Here is a 15,808-nt window from a genome sequence, read left to right on the forward strand (position 1 = left end):
TGAGATTGCCACCATCTTTATTCATTCTTATGCATTTTCTTTTTAACTTCACTTCAAACTTCTGGAATACATGGACTGTTTATATTTCAGCTTTAAGTGCTACAATTTGAAAATCACTTGCCAAAAAAGCACTACATTCAAAAAAAAAAAAGTATTCATCAAAGCTTGTATTAATGTAAAGCAGGGATAGACAACATTATGAATTTCCCCTATTGAAAGCAGCACGTATCCTGATATAAAATGCTGTCTGCATGTTAGTATGTGCATAGAAAATATTCAAGCAAGACCTTACGCATTCAAATGTGGTCTTTTTTTCTAATGTTGTCAAATATGGCTGCAGCTAACGAATATTTTCAGAACCGATTATTTTATCGATTCACTGAGTCATCGGATAAACTGGACTTATACCTCTAATGGTTTTTACCCTCGTATTCGTCTCTTTGAAATGATGTTTCCATTTTAGTCATCAATGCCATTCTCTTTAGGGGCATAATCCTGCTTTCAAAGCCATCTCACAGTTTAGCACAGATGAGGCAGTAGACGTTCTCTCCGGTCATGACAAAGCGCTTGTTGGCCAAGGAATGGGAGCATTTCTTGCAGTTGAAGCAATACTCATGCCAGGAGAAGGCCTCATAGTTCACCACGTTGGTGCCATGGCCGAACCCTGCGGACACACATGGACATGACCCAACATTGAAAAAGATTTGCAATTCATGAAATTATTTGGAGAAATTTTTTTATTGATTTTTTTTTTTTCCCCAAAAAGATTTTGCTAAGATAAATATAATCCATGTACGGTATTTAGTCACACATATATAAAGAATAAAATGATTGATGGAATAATAGAATTCAGGAACAATCACTGGTTTTATTGATCAGTGAACATTCTGCTGTGGTCGTAAAAGACTGTGGGTCGGTGTATCTGTTTTTGGGCAGGATGCGTTTGTTTGCAGGAGCACAGGTGAAGGAAGGGAAGCCATTTGTGCCCCAGTCACGGATGTGATGACATCACTTGCAAACATGCACGCTGGAGGCAAAGAAGACGATATTCAGTCTTTGCCGGGAGCGGAACCTGCTAAAGACTCCTGGCTTGAGACCGTTACGTTTGAACTTCTGCTATAAATTAGGTACATTTTTTGTCATTGCTATGTTGGTTAATAAATCAAGGACAATGAATCCCAAATCTGAACACTGGCAGCGGAGTCATTGTTGGATGACACAGACATGCCTCAACCCTTTGCATTAGAGAAATACTAACCCCTGTTATTAGCCAACAACACTTTTCAATGAAATGAAAACAAAAGTATATGTGAAATGATTTATTTTCCTCATATGGGCTAACCTGTGATGGGGTTCTTGCAACCGTGGCACTTCTTGGCCACGTCGCTCCGGTAGCATTGCACGCAGTAGTAGGCGTTCTCATGGGCGGTGAAGCGAGTGCCGCTCAGTGGCTTGCGGCAGGTTTGGCACACGAAACACTCTGTGTGCCAGGGCTGCTCCTGGTAGCTGATTCCTCCAGAGGTGATGGGCTGGGGAGGAAGCAGGGGGCCGCAATTAGACAACGTGGTAACATTTGATCGCTATTCCAGAACCGAACCACGCCTCCATGAAGCCCTCTATGTCAGTAATATTGATTATTGATCCTTCAAGCAAACCCATTGCAGCTCTGGCTGTGTTTTTGATTATCCTTGTTTTTACAGGGTTCTACGCTAACTTTTTCAGTTGGTCGCACCAGCAGACTATTTGATCGCACCCTTTTTTGGGAAGGTACAACATGACCATACATGCTGATGCAGAGTTGTCTTAATTGGCATACCGTAGTTTTATGACGTAAAACTTGACAGTGATTCTAGATATATTTGCTAAATGTTTTCCTGGGAACAAGTAGTTTGTCTGTAATAAGCAGTGGCTGGCAACAGGTCAAGGAACAACCAATGGAAAATGCTGTCAGGCTGTACCTGCTTGCAGTGGAAGCAGTTCTTGGCAAACTTCTTTTCATGGCAGGGGGTGCAGAAGATGTCGTCGCCCTTGGTCAGGAAGCTCTGTGTGCGGATTGGCTGCTTGCACTCGAAGCAGGTGAAACACTCCTCGTGCCACAGCTTCTTCTTGTACTCCACGTTCTTAGAGCCTGTAACACGCACACGCGTCGGGTTGCCATTTTATTCAACCAGTGATCATACGTAGGCTCCCTCTAGTGCTACGCAAACGAATCACTGCCCAAGAGCAGTTCAGTTGTATTGAACTTTTAGGTTCAAAGCATTTGCATTTAAGCTTTAAAAACGTTTTTTTTTTTTTTTCTTCTAGGGCCTGAACGGTTAATCGGCCGGATGATTTAATCTGATGATATTAGCCCTTTTGGATCGGCAAAAATCTGCCGATTTTTAAATGGCTGGCCGACTGAATGGTTAGGCAGCGCCCACCTGGCATGACCACCTTGTAGCAGCCCTGGCACCGGTTGCCGTCCTCGCGGGAGCTGCACTTGCCGCACATGATCTTGCCGTCGTCGCGGGCGCAGAAGGACTCGCTGGCCAGCGGCTTGTAGCACTTGGCGCAGCGGAAGCAGTCCTCATGCCAGTAGCGGTTCTTGTGGTGCAGCTCCTGCGACGCACGGACGAATGGGAGGAGAGGCCAGGTGGGATCGGAGGCGTCGATTAAGGTTAGTCAAGCGGACGTTTCAGTTAATACAATAAAATGCAGTGGTGGGAAGTAAAGAAAAGTACTTTTGTAGCTGTACTTTACTTGAGTAGTTATATACTTTTTTACTTTTACCACTGCCTCGCTCAGTGTCATGTCATGTGCCATTCTGCTCTTGCCTCAAACATGACAAATCTTTCAAAAGAAGACCTCAAAGCCCTGCCTTGTGCTGCAAATTATTAGTTTGAGATTTTGCAAATGATACTCATAGTTACACTTTTGAACACACGCAAAACCATTTCATCTTTATAATGCTGGACTTTTTTAAATGAAACATTCACTTATCTGGTTTGTCATATGAGGCGATATTGTTTAAATTGCGCCCATGTGTCATTAGGTCAATACGGTATCATGCTTTCCACATGCTGTAAACAAAATAACAAAGAAGAAAAAAAGCAAATCTTTTTATTTTTTTTGCCATGCAGCTCCTTGTTAAGCTGACGATGATTAATATGATTATGATAGCGCTAGAAACACGGAAGTACCGAAACAATGATCAGTCCCCCACCTTGGCGTCGGCGCCGATGGGTCGCCTGCACTCGGCGCAGGTGTTGGCGCAGACTTTGTCGAAGCACTTGGTGCACACGTGCTTGTCGTCCTTCTTCACGTACTTCTTGCCGTGCAGGTTGTCGCGACAGTAGAAGCAGTCGAAGCGGTCCGTCATGGTGGAGGTCAAGTAGCTCCTGGGACCTGCCCGAAAAACATCACTGGACCTCACGTTCTTGATAATGTTAACGTTAAACTCTCTCTGAGGGAAGCGAGTCTTAGCACAAGCGTAGTTCCAAATGTTCTATTGTGGGATTTCCTTTTAGAAATACTGTACAATACAATAAAGTAGGGCAGCACGGCGTGCTAGTGGTTAGCACGTCTCCGTCATGCTTCTGAGGTTTGGGGTTTGAATCTTGGCTCCGACTTCCCGTCGTTTTGTGGGGTTTTCCTTCCACATTTCAAAAAACAAGCATATTAGGTTCACTAAAGCTAAAATTGTACATATATGTGCATCCTTGTTTGTATATGTATGCCGCTTTTCTCACCAAAAGTTGCCCAACACCAAAAAAAAAAAAAAAAAACGAAACATTTTCATTAAAAGGCCTGGTAAATCAGTATGAATTTGAGTAGAGTATAAATGTTTTTATTGTCTATATGTGCCCTACGATTGGCTGGTGACAAGTCCAGGGTATACCTGTACTTGAAATTGAAATATCCATGTTAACGTGGAGGACTGGCGGTGATTGACATCAACTAATAGTTGTTTCAGTGTGTAGTTTGCCTGGTATGAGGCCGTTAGCCCACCTTTTCTTTCATATCCACTGAAAATCCCATTGAGACTCCGTTTTTTTCATCACAAGTCACAATCAGTGACATTTATCCAACTCTCCATGCCAAGATTGCATCGAAAACGCCACCCGCCCGCATACATGCCATCCCCCGCCAGGAGTCGAGTCAGACTCGACTGTTTTGCCCAAATGTTCTCCAGTCAGGGCAAACGACGTATTACTGGCGAGCCGCAGCATTTCCATCACAGGAATGCAGACAGACAAATCTGGAAATACTTTAGTCTGTGTGGCGCTGGCTTATCTGAGAAAGAAGTGATTGATAAACACACTTCATTACATGTTAAACCACTACGGCTGGAGCTATGCGCCAAGGGTCAGAGGTCGTGACATTTGGGCTTGGTAAGCATGGCGACGTGTACAAATATTTTGGACCAATGACTACAGCCAGCTTTTCAGACTGTGTGTGTGTGTGTGTGTGTGTGTGTGTTTATTTGTGTGTAAGTGTACATTTGTGTGTGTGAGTGTGTTGTTGCGTGTCTGTGTCTGTTTGTATGTGTGCTCATACTTGTGTGTGGGGGTGTGTTTGTTTTTTTGGGGGGTGTGTGTACTTGTTTGTATATTTGTATTAGTGTGTTTTTGTATCTGTCTGTGTGCATGTTCGCGTGTATTTGTGTGTGTGATCTGTGTTCTTGTGCATACGTGCGATTGAGTCTACGTGTATGTTTGTGTGTGTGTTTTGGTGTTGGGTGAATGCTATCAATGTGCAGCTGTGTCCAGGGGATAAAGCGGGCGACTTGTGGATCGAGTCATGCACCCTGAATCGGCCGTCACCGTCATCACGTAACAAATCACAGCGGCTCTTTTCTAAACTAAAAGTTCTATTTGGGGCCCCACTAAGCCTCCTTTGGCTATTGTGCTTCCAGTGGGGACAAGTCCACTAGTTCGGCTTTAATCTTCATTCCCCAGCGCGACAGCTGACTTCCGCCACCGCCGCTATGTGTCTGCAATGAGCTGAGCGGGGGGGTCGTGGGTGGGGGCGTCGTGGAATTAATTGGTCGTGCTCACTTTGGGCCGTGAGTCACACCAGCACAATGTTGGGCATTCTGTGTTTGTGTGTGTTGGCATAATGTGTATCTTCGAATGTGTGTTGGTGATTTTGTAAAACGTGTATGTGTTTGTGTGTGTTTTTGTCTTCGTGTGTGTTTGTGTATGTTTACATCGTGTTTGTTTGTGTTTTGTATGTGTCCGTGTATCCCTAGGTGAGTTTTGTATGTTTTTGTGGGTTTGGTTGTGTTAGTGTTCTTGTGTATGTGTGTGTGTCTCTTTTGATGTGAGTGTTCGCGTTTGTGTGTTTTCATGTGTTTGCGTATGTGTGTTGGCGTGTGTTCGTGTTTCTGGGTGTTTTTTTTATTGTGTTTGTGTGTGTGTCTTGTGTGAGTGCGTGTGTGCTTGTGTCTGTCTGTTTAAAGGGCGTTTCATGTGCGTGTCTTCGTATGTGTCCAAATACAGTATGTACGTGTGTGTTTGTTTGCATGAGTGTTTGTGTCTATACTGTATGTGTGTGTGTGAGTGTATATGTGTGTTCATATTATCACAGACCTTTGTGTCTTGTTGTTTCTAAAATGAAACATTCTGTCTGTCCTAGAATTTTCTGGCGACCTTTTCAGAGTTTACCCAAATATCGCTCAGAGCCAGCTGGGATAGGATGGACAGTTGGTTTGCAGCCACATCATTAAATTAAGGTATTACATGTTCCTCACCGTGTTCTTGAGTTCTGGCAATCGACCAGGAATGTTTCACGCAGGGGAGTTAACCTTTTGAGTTTTTTGGGACTTCAACGCCTCCACACCATCATTGGATCCTTTTTGTTTGCGAGAAACGTAATGCTCATCCGGGGCTTAATATTTCATTCGAAAGGTCACCGTGGCCTTTGACCAATCCACTCATCCCTCACTCCGAGTGGAGCACACTTCCTTTGGAACATGCTTGTCAGAGTTTGAACGCCAAAGATGATATTACATCACAAAATATGTCGAGGTGACTTGACTCGAGTCAGATGAGTCACCAGTTTTGGGACTTGAGACTTGCTTGGCTAAAAAGTCGTCATGCTGAAATTTCATGCTCACGAGAAAGAAATCCTCTACTCCAGTGGTTCTCAATGTTTTTATACCAAGTACCATCTTAAAAAATGCTTCGTTCTCCAAGTACCACCGTAATGATCAGCATTAAAACAGTTGCGTAGTAGGCCCAAGTGTACATCAATAATTAGGTAAAGGTTTTCTAAAATGTATATTTAATATTCTTGTAAGCTGCTGTAACAATACACGGTTTGAACATTAACCCTGTGTAGGAAAATAAAATAAAAAAACGGCTATAGTACAAAAAAAAAAAAAAAACTAAATATATGCTTGAAAACAAACAGTTTTTAAAGATTGAATGCAAATGTCTAATTAAAAATTTAATTGTACTTAAATGTTCTGTACCGGATTAAAAAAAAAAAAAGTTTGACATCATGCACAGTTCAAACATTTATTTCAGGGATTTTCTTCGTGTTGAGAACCACTGATCTACACTTCGGTGCTATAACGCTCATCTCTCTGAATTCACACTATTAAGAAGTCCTTTGCCGAATACTCATGCTCGCTTACAGAAGTCTGGAGTGTGAATGCTTGTCATTCAGTAGCATTTGTACAAAATAAACAGGGAGGTAGTCAGAATCTTTTTTCACTCAGCCGATATGCTGTTAAATCATACAGTATGCTCACTATGCAGCAAGTGTAGTACAAGTGCTACAAAGTCTTGTTGCTAAGCATTCAAATTTACGGCCACAAAACCGCCATGTCAAAGTGTAAATATTTGTCTCTCAGCATTTACTCAACTATAGTAACAAAAAGGCTTCTTGACTTCTTGAAAGAATCATAGACTCGTCTCTCAGCATTTATAAAAATAAATTGCAAAAAACAATAGCCCTGATGTGAATACTTACAATAAATAAATACTTGGGAATACTACCATAAAGAAGTTATATGGGGACTAGTCATATGCTCACTATAAAGAAACTATATTCTTCTTACTGTAAATGTTTTGTCTCAGCATCCAAACTTAAATATTCTGGACACCATTTAGCTTTGAAGGGAACTTTTGTCTCTCAGCATTCACATCGGTATTAGAAACCATCCGGTGTATACTTATGCTGGGAGTGGGAAGCCATATACTGTACTCGTTAGTGTGACTGCTTAGTTGTCTCTCAGCATTTATACAGTTGTAAACAGTAACAGCATAAGTTTGACTGCCTGTCTCTCAGCATCAACACAATTACATTATTAAGAACTATGCACAGTATTTTCTCTATACTCGATGTACAGTTGTCATTTGTGGCAATGCTTGACTCTCAGCAGTTACACAATGTTTTTGATGCAGAAAAGCATAAGTGTAAATGCTGGTCTCTCAGCATTAACCCTACAGTTAAGTCAAACTACGCCTTTCACGATAAAGTTAACATACAGTATAACCACTAGCCTGAATTTTTGTGTCTCAGCATTCACCTGAAGCACACATTAAGTTATCTTTAGTACAACTTTTGATATTGTTGATCCTGGAATACTTTTAAATGGACTTCACAAATTGATTGGCTTATCTGATACAGTTTTTAATGCAATCCTATCTTAGCAAAATAGAATTTTTGATAAGTTTTAATGAATGTTCGTCTAGAAGCTATGGACTGAATTGTGGTGTATCCCAAGGCTCAAGTTTAAGTCCACTTCTTTACTGTGTTTTAGACATTTAGTTAGCAATACAAACTAGCAGAAAACATTTTGCAGCTCAACCAGGACAAAACAGAAGTAATGGCTATCGGTCCTTAAGCACTAAGAGAAAAATAGAATTTTAAACAACAAGCACGAAAATTGCAACCATCTAATAAAGTCAAACCTAACCATTGACCACCACACCAAGAACATCTTATATCATCTCAAAATCAAACATTTTATTACCTGTAGTATTGACTATTGTAATTGAAATTGTATTATATGCAAACTCCACCTGCTCCCTCTAAAATTATGTGAATGCTTGTCTCTCAGCATTCACACAAAATAAATGTTGTTGACGCACATTAGCCCTGGTTTGAATGCTTGCCCTCAGCATCCATAGATATTATAACGAAATAATCTGGCGACAAGATAGCATGGGGAGTGAAAACAGCATGGTGTGAATGCTTGTCTCTCAGCACCAACATGTCACTTACAGACAAATTATGCACAATCCTTTAGCGTACATTGTTTAAATTATCACGTTAATTTCCCTATGCAGTAGTTATCATAACATTACATAAATACTTTGTGTTTCCAGCATCCATCATGTCACTTTTAGCCAAATTATGCACAATGCCATGTTATACAGTATACTATAGCCTCATTCCCTGTATAAAGGATTAAGGTTATATTTAAATCAATAAGACCATTATTATAATGTTAATTTCCCGATTTAATAGCGAGCATCGCATTAGAGTGGCATTGATGCTTGTCTCTAAGCATCCAACATGTCAGTTTTGAAGACAAAATATGCACAATATTGTATTATAATGACGAATATACATTGCTATCATTCAATATGTCAAATTGGAGCGTTTTTACGTTTCATGTCAACTTTAAGACAATTGTATTATTATTATTATGACATTAATTTGCCTATGCACTAGTTAGCATACCTGAGTGCTTGTAGAAAGTCATGTTTCTTGTATTCAGGGTCAATAGCAGATGGAGGCAGCAGCAACAAGAGTTTACAACCCACATGTGCTTAAGTTCCGGGGGCCCATTTATACACCCCTGCATACACCCACCTGAGCCTACTCTGACTCCGCCACCTCTGTCCAAATCCAACCTTTACCTCCTTTTTAGGCTTTGGAGAACCGAGAGGATAGATTAGGAGATGGAGATTGGATTCCGCTGCTGTCCGATCACCAGGTTAAAAATAGGATTAAAAAAAAAAAAAGAGGTTTTAAATGATGGCGAGCCCTCGAGGACAACAGATACTCCCAAAGCCCCGCCACCATCAAATGTTTTGTCTCTGCTAGCTGGACCCCATCAACATCACAACTCATCCTGATGACTCACAGGGGAATAAGTGTAGCGCTGACTTTTTAGTTTATTTTTGTGTGATGTAAACCTTTTCTCTTGGCAAGTTAAAAGGCCATTAGTTGAGAGAATGGCAAGCACACATATTGGGTTCACAAGCGCTCTGTGATTGGAAGTCGCAGTCATGTCGCGATGTTTGAGCTTTCCAGCAATAGGTTCTTTCATTCTATTTACCTAAGATTTTATATATATATATATATATATATATATATATATATATATATATGAATCAGAATTTATTTATTTATTTTTGGGTACTTTGGAAGATGACCTAAAGGGCTGTGATAGGTAGGCACCTATACATTTCATTTTTATTGTATTGTATTTCTTTTGTTACTTTTATTTGACATTTACATTTTTAGTATTTGGTATTTTAATTTTATATTATAAATGTGTATTACTTGTACTTTTAGGCTACTTGTGTGCTATTTTAGGTAATATTTAATTTATTTTGATCATCTTTAAGATTTTATTTATACATTTTACAACACAATTGAGGGTGTTTTTGTTTTTTATTTTATATTTTTTATTTGACTTTTTTTTGACTCAAACTGTATTTTATTTTATTTTATATTTAATCAAAAAGAGCTTCTTTAGACTATTGAGTTTTAATTGATTTTGCCATATACACAAACCAATGCAGTGTGTGCGCGTGAGTGTGTGTTTCGAGATCATCTGGATTTAATCAGACTTCATTCCCAGAACCTAAAATTATGTTTGTCCCTTTTAATAATTTGACAGTTATGTATCACATTTGTTTTTCAACAACTCCCATTAATTTTAGAACATTTTAGTAGATGTTTGCATTGCTTATCAGAAGCAATAATTTTTTTTCCCCCTCTTTAGTTCTTTGTCCTTTTTAGGTGTGGTGTGTTCACATCAGCTTTATAAAATGTGGTTTACATGAAATACCAAACGGATGACTGCAGGAAAGTGAATCAAATTAAAAAAGGTTTCACACACATTTGATATAATAGCAAAGACAACATATAAAAGCTTGATTTATGCTTTAAAAAAAAAAAAAAAAGAATCAACTACTAAATGACAAGCCTAAAATAGAGACCTCAGTGTATTAATGCTAAAGTTTTCAGACAAAAAAGAAAACTTTCAGACATTAAAATTATGAAAAAATATATCTTAAAGGTTAGTCCGTATTAGGTGCTTTTTACGTCAGTTTTCAACTAATCAATTACATTTCTTTTCATAATATAATAAATGTGCCCTATATATATATATATATATATATCCATCCATCCATTTTCCCCACCGCTTATCCTCATCAGGGTCGCGGGCGTGCTGGAGCCTATCCCAGGTATCTTCGGGCGAGAGCCGGGGATACACCCTGAACTGGTCACCAGCCATTCGCAGTGCACACACACACACACACAAACAAACAACCATTCGCACTCACATACACACCTACGGGCAATTTACTCTTCAATTAACCTACCCTGCATGTTTTGGGAATGTGGGAGGAAACCGGAGTACCCGGAAAAAACCCGGGGAGAACATGCAAACTCCACACTGGCGAGGCCGGATTTGATCCCGGGTCCTCAGCACTGTGTGTGTATGTGTTAACCAGTCCACCGTGCCGCCCGCTATATATATATATATATATATATATATATATATATATATGTATATGTATATATATATATATATATATATATGTATATGTATATATATATATATATATATATATATATATGTATATGTATATATATGTATATATATGTATATAGGTTAGGCTGAAATCACATAATCCTAGATGGAGGTTTTATTTTTTTTGGTCTAAATTCATGTCCTGTTTTCCAGTAGGTGTTAACTCTTGGCCCGTAAACTCATTTCCTGAGTGTTAGACTGCAGTACAGAAGTGGCACACTCGCACGAACACACACACACACACACAGAAGTAGGAAATTTGGCCAATCTTCAACATTACTCTACCCGAGAAAATTGTGAGTCTGCATCCGCTAAATCGAGTTAGGGTGCAGACAGAGTAGTGGCAGACTGCACTGCATTATCACTGGCATGGCGGCAATGACTCACACACACACCCACGCACGTACACACAAACACACTCACGTGAAGTAAAGGTCACACACATGCAGGACACGGTATGCGTGCACTGAAGGCCACCAGGGCAACAATCTGTCAACACGACACTAATTTAGTCCCCTCTGCTTGTGCGACAGACAAGTGGAGGCTTGACAACACATGTTGATGTTATTTCATTTCACGTTCATAGAGTTAAATAAGCTGTACAGTACATATAGTGGGTACGGAAAGTATTCAGACCCCCTTAAATATTTCACTCTTTTTTTTATATTGCAGCCATTTGCTAAAATCATTTCGTTCATGTTTTTCCACATTAATGTTCACACAACACTCTATATTGACAGAAAAAAACGGAATTGTTGACATTTTAGATAATTTATTAAAAAAGAAAAACTGAAATATCACACAGCCATAAGTATTCAGACCCTTTGCTCAGTATTTCGTAGAAGCACCCTTTTGAGCTAATACAGCCATGAGTCTTTTTGGGAATGATGCAACAAGTTTTTCACACCTGGATTTTGGGATCCTCTGCCATTCCTCCTTACAGATCCTTTCCAGTTCTGTTAGGTTGGATGGTGAACGGTGGGTAGCCATTTTCAGATCTTTCCAGAGATGCTCAATTGGGTTTAAGTCAGGGCTCTGACTGGGCCATTCAAGAACAGTCACAGAGTTGTTCTGGAGCCACTCCTTCTGTAATTTCAGTAATTTAGCTGTGTCTTAAGGATGATCAGAAGAAATGGAAAGCACCCGAGTTAAATGAGTGCCACAGCAAAGGGTCTGAATACTTGTGGCTGTGTGATATTTCAGTTTTTCTTTTTTAATAAATCTGCAAAGATTTCAACAATTCATTTTTTTTCTGTCAATATGGGTTGCTGTGTGTACATTAATGAGGGAAAAAATGAACATGATTTTAACAAATGGCTGCAATATAACAAAGAGTGAAAATTTTAAGGGGGTCTGAAAACTTTTCCTACCCACTGTATAGCGGGGCGGGGGGGGGGTTTGACCAGTTTTCATCACGGGCCACATCATCATTAGGGTTGCACTCAGGGGGCTCAGTAGATGTACCACCACGGTTGGTGCCAAGGAACTAAGTTGAAGTGAGTTGAGGAGCCTCAATTAAACACAAGTGGGTTCACTCAACAGTGTTCCATCACTATATATATTTTAATTGTCACAAGATGGCAGTAAAGCACTACACGAAGAGCCTCAATTCACTTTAACATAGTTCTCGACACCAATATGCAACAAGTAATAGTTAGTATAGGAGTATGTTGCCTTCAAACTTTTCATAAAAGGACAATTTATCCAGAAAGTTACCTAAGTAAATCTGAGTAAATGTAGTCGTCTCTTTTTTCACTGAAGTGAAACGCAAAATACTCAAACAAGTACCACTTATTCAAAAAGTGAATGTAAAGGTTGATAAAACTAAATGCAACAGAGTTCGTCTAGCATCTCTTCTTTTACTCAAATAGAAGTAAAAAGTATCTTGCCTTGAAACTACTCAAAGATGTACAATTTATCTAAAAATGTAGTAAAAAAGTAAATATACTGGACTGCTATAAATGTAACATCACTTCCTTTATTTAAATAAAATATTTCTTTCAAACTACTTTGGCAAGTACAATTTATCCCAAAAGTTACATAAGCACTGTAAATGTAATGAAGTAAATGCATTTACAAGCCAACTTTGGCCATGTTTGGGAATTACTGCTCTCAGGCAACCAAATGCAAAACAAACCGCTTATCGTTGGTGTAAACGGGAACAGATGTAATTAGGTTTAAAATGAAACATCGAGAGCTCAAATCTTTAGTTTTTGGGAACAGTGCAAGATCATACTTTGTCTTTTTAGGAAAAGAACGATTCAGACAAGTGGCGAAGTTTTATTAGTGTGAATGTTTATGCTGTAATGAACACGAATATTGGCATTTATTATTACTTTAGGTGTATCTCAAGAGCCTGGTAAAGGTTTAAATGCCACTGCAAGGTACGTTTGCACTTGAAGACGCAGTTTTGATTTTCAACCCGTAGCTGACTCAATACATGACTCCGATCTGCTGCTTTTTTGCTGACTTTATGTCCAATTTTTAGAAATAAAGCTTCTTTTGTGCAGCAGCAGCACGCCTGAGAAACATTTTATGGGTTCGAGAAAGAGGATGATGTCATCCTGGAGAGAAAGCAGTGGGTTTTATACATGATGACATCATACGTTTGGTTTGGGAGAGGCCCAAAAGGCGAAGGGAGGTAAGACTATAAAAAGTCTCTTACCCAGGCCACATAGCAGGAAAGCTACAATATAACACAGTACAGTACTCTCCATTTACACTTTTGTCTTATGTGCTACCCTATATCCATTCCACAAGAATTGTAATATACAGTAAGGTAGAGTTCACAGGGCGCAAAGGGAAATTCAAACATGACAACTTGATCCAGAGGTCTCAGCTGCCTTGACACAGCAAAAAAGACAAAAACAAAAGACAGTGACAAACGGCAATAACCAGAGGTACACTAAAAAATATATTCCAATATAAAACTAAAGAGAGTGTCATAATAATGTATATGTACACATTCATTTTGCCATTATATTAAGCATAGATGAGAATAAAATAATGGGCTTTTTTTCACCACAGTGCCACCTGCTGGATCTGGTGGGGTGCTGCCTAACTTTTCCCTTAATGCCAAATTGCCACTGATGTACAGTACGATGAATTGCTTAAAATGCATGCAGTACTTCCTCAATATATTATTATATATACAGTACAGTGTATATGAATACCATATTGAGATAGAAAATACCCCCTAAAAATATATATTTTTTAGTTTTTATTTATAGTTTCATTTTAGTGTACTTACAAAAAAAGCAAATACATAAAAAAATAAAGTACAATGAAGTATAGAATTTATCTAGTCCTACTCCTACCCATCCATCCATCCATTTTCCGTACCGCTTTATCCTCACAAGGGTCACGGGCGTGCTGGAGCCTATCCCAGCCATCTTTGGGCGAGAGGCGGGGTACACCCTGAACTGCTCGCCAGCCAATCGCAGGGCGCACACATAAACGAACAACCATTTGCGCACACATTCGCACTCAAGGGCAATTTAGAGTCTTCAATCAACCTACCATTTTTGGGACGTGGGAGGAAACCGGAGTCCCCGGAGAAAACCCACGCAGGCACGGGGAGAAGATGCAAACTCCACAAAGGCGGGGCCGGGATTTGAACCCCGGTCCTCAGAACTGTGAGGCAGATGTCCTAACCAGTCGTACACCGTGCCGCCTACTCCTACCCATTTTATTGTCAAATATGAAACAAGAATGCATCTTAATTACACCCCCCCCACAAATAAATCAATTAATAAATACAATAAAAGATTAAAAATTTTGGGGAAAATTCCAAATGCAAATATAGAAATTCCCAGACAATAAATACAATAAAATGTTATTGTAAGATAATACAATTTAATTGTTTGCGTCCCTCATAATTGCATAAAAAAATATGAAGTTGATCCAACAACTTAATTTTTGGTGTTCACTAAGAAAATATAATTGTGAGGAACATATTAAAACATTAAGCAAACGCAACTTTTTATTTAGAATTGTTTCCCAAGGTATATACTGTACAATTTCTTTTTATAAATTCCTCAAAAGTCCTCCGTGATGTCCTCCACCTCGAATTTTTCTATAATTTTTCAGTGAATAACTGAATGCCATTCTTTTTTTGGGGGGTAGCGCAAGGATTTATTGCTAACAATCTGATGCAACTGGCTGAGGTAATAAATCCCTTCTCTAGTTTAGTAATAGACCTGTGACATCTATACATTACAGTACTTACAGTATGTATGAGCAATTTAGAAATGTAAACGAATGACAAGGAGCAGGCAATTATTCCACTGACAGTATAATAAACAGATGTTAAGCGCATTTATTAAGGATTAAAATGTGCACAAATAAGCAAATAAAGCCAAGTGCATCACCTGTAGCACAAGAGAAGCAACAATAAGTCCGTAAAGAGACGACTAGGTCAGTTGTTTGTCATTGAGGGTCATTTGTGAGATGTAGTTTTTAGCATATATATCACATAACTGAACTCACCTGCTTAAAGAATAAGATTGTGTGGGTCCTGTCCGCTGGTCTGTTGGCCGTGCAGTGAAATGTGCGCGCCTCTTAAAAGCTACAGCGAAATCAAGAGGGAGGAACAAGCATGCAAAAAAAAAAAAAACAGGGGAAAAAGTGCAGGACATAAGCCAAACCCCTATAAGTGCTCACAAACAATGACCTCAACTAAGAATTTGGAAGTGTTGGCAAATGACATTAGGAGAAAAATGAAAACATAGTTACACTAAGGGGACTTTCTATAATGATTCTATATTTATCCAGTTCAATTGTGAATTTCAAACTGAAGGCTCATAAAAGATACACTGTTAAAATTAACACAATGAATACATCTTGTTATACTGCAGTGTAAAACAGTCCCTCCATAAATATAAAACAACTTAAAACATTGTCTTATTGCGGTCATCATTATTACTGTTGCTGATACGGCTGTTGTTGTGCCCATTGTTCTCCTTCAGTTGTGAATTAACGCTGTAGAAAAAAAAACAACTTGACGAATGAGGATGTAAAATAACACTACCAGACAATTCCAGT

General features: G+C 39.1%; 1 protein-coding gene across 2 annotated transcripts; it reads right to left on the reverse strand.

Moving 5' to 3' along the window:
• fhl1a (four and a half LIM domains 1a) lies at positions 1-15,362 on the reverse strand. 2 transcript variants are annotated; one of them, XM_061786822.1, is made up of 6 exons: positions 15,254-15,362; positions 3,203-3,384; positions 2,421-2,598; positions 1,959-2,128; positions 1,343-1,529; positions 1-664 (listed from the first exon to the last, which is right to left on the reverse strand). In XM_061786822.1, exons 2-6 carry the CDS (start codon positions 3,356-3,358, stop codon positions 513-515), a joined length of 843 nt encoding a protein of 280 aa, XP_061642806.1. In that variant the 5' UTR covers positions 3,359-3,384; positions 15,254-15,362; the 3' UTR covers positions 1-512. The 2 variants fall into 2 exon arrangements, with proteins under 2 accessions (XP_061642806.1, XP_061642805.1); XM_061786821.1 differs by lacking the exon at positions 15,254-15,362 and adding an exon at positions 8,677-8,832.
• Positions 15,363-15,808: the final 446 nt, after the last annotated feature.

This window comes from Phyllopteryx taeniolatus, chromosome 10, assembly GCF_024500385.1.
Source record: "Phyllopteryx taeniolatus isolate TA_2022b chromosome 10, UOR_Ptae_1.2, whole genome shotgun sequence".
NCBI classification, from domain to species: domain Eukaryota; kingdom Metazoa; phylum Chordata; class Actinopteri; order Syngnathiformes; family Syngnathidae; genus Phyllopteryx; species Phyllopteryx taeniolatus.

Coding starts and splice junctions, on each gene's coding strand:
- fhl1a (XM_061786821.1), bottom strand. CDS start 8,800: ATGCAGGGGTGTATAAATGGGCCCCCGGAACTTAAGCACATGTGGGTT. Junction 1,530..1,958: donor ACTGCTTCCACTGCAAGCAG/GTACAGCCTGAC, acceptor CTTCCTCCCCAG/CCCATCACCTCTGGAGGAAT. Junction 665..1,342: donor TTGCAAGAACCCCATCACAG/GTTAGCCCATAT, acceptor GTGTGTCCGCAG/GGTTCGGCCATGGCACCAAC.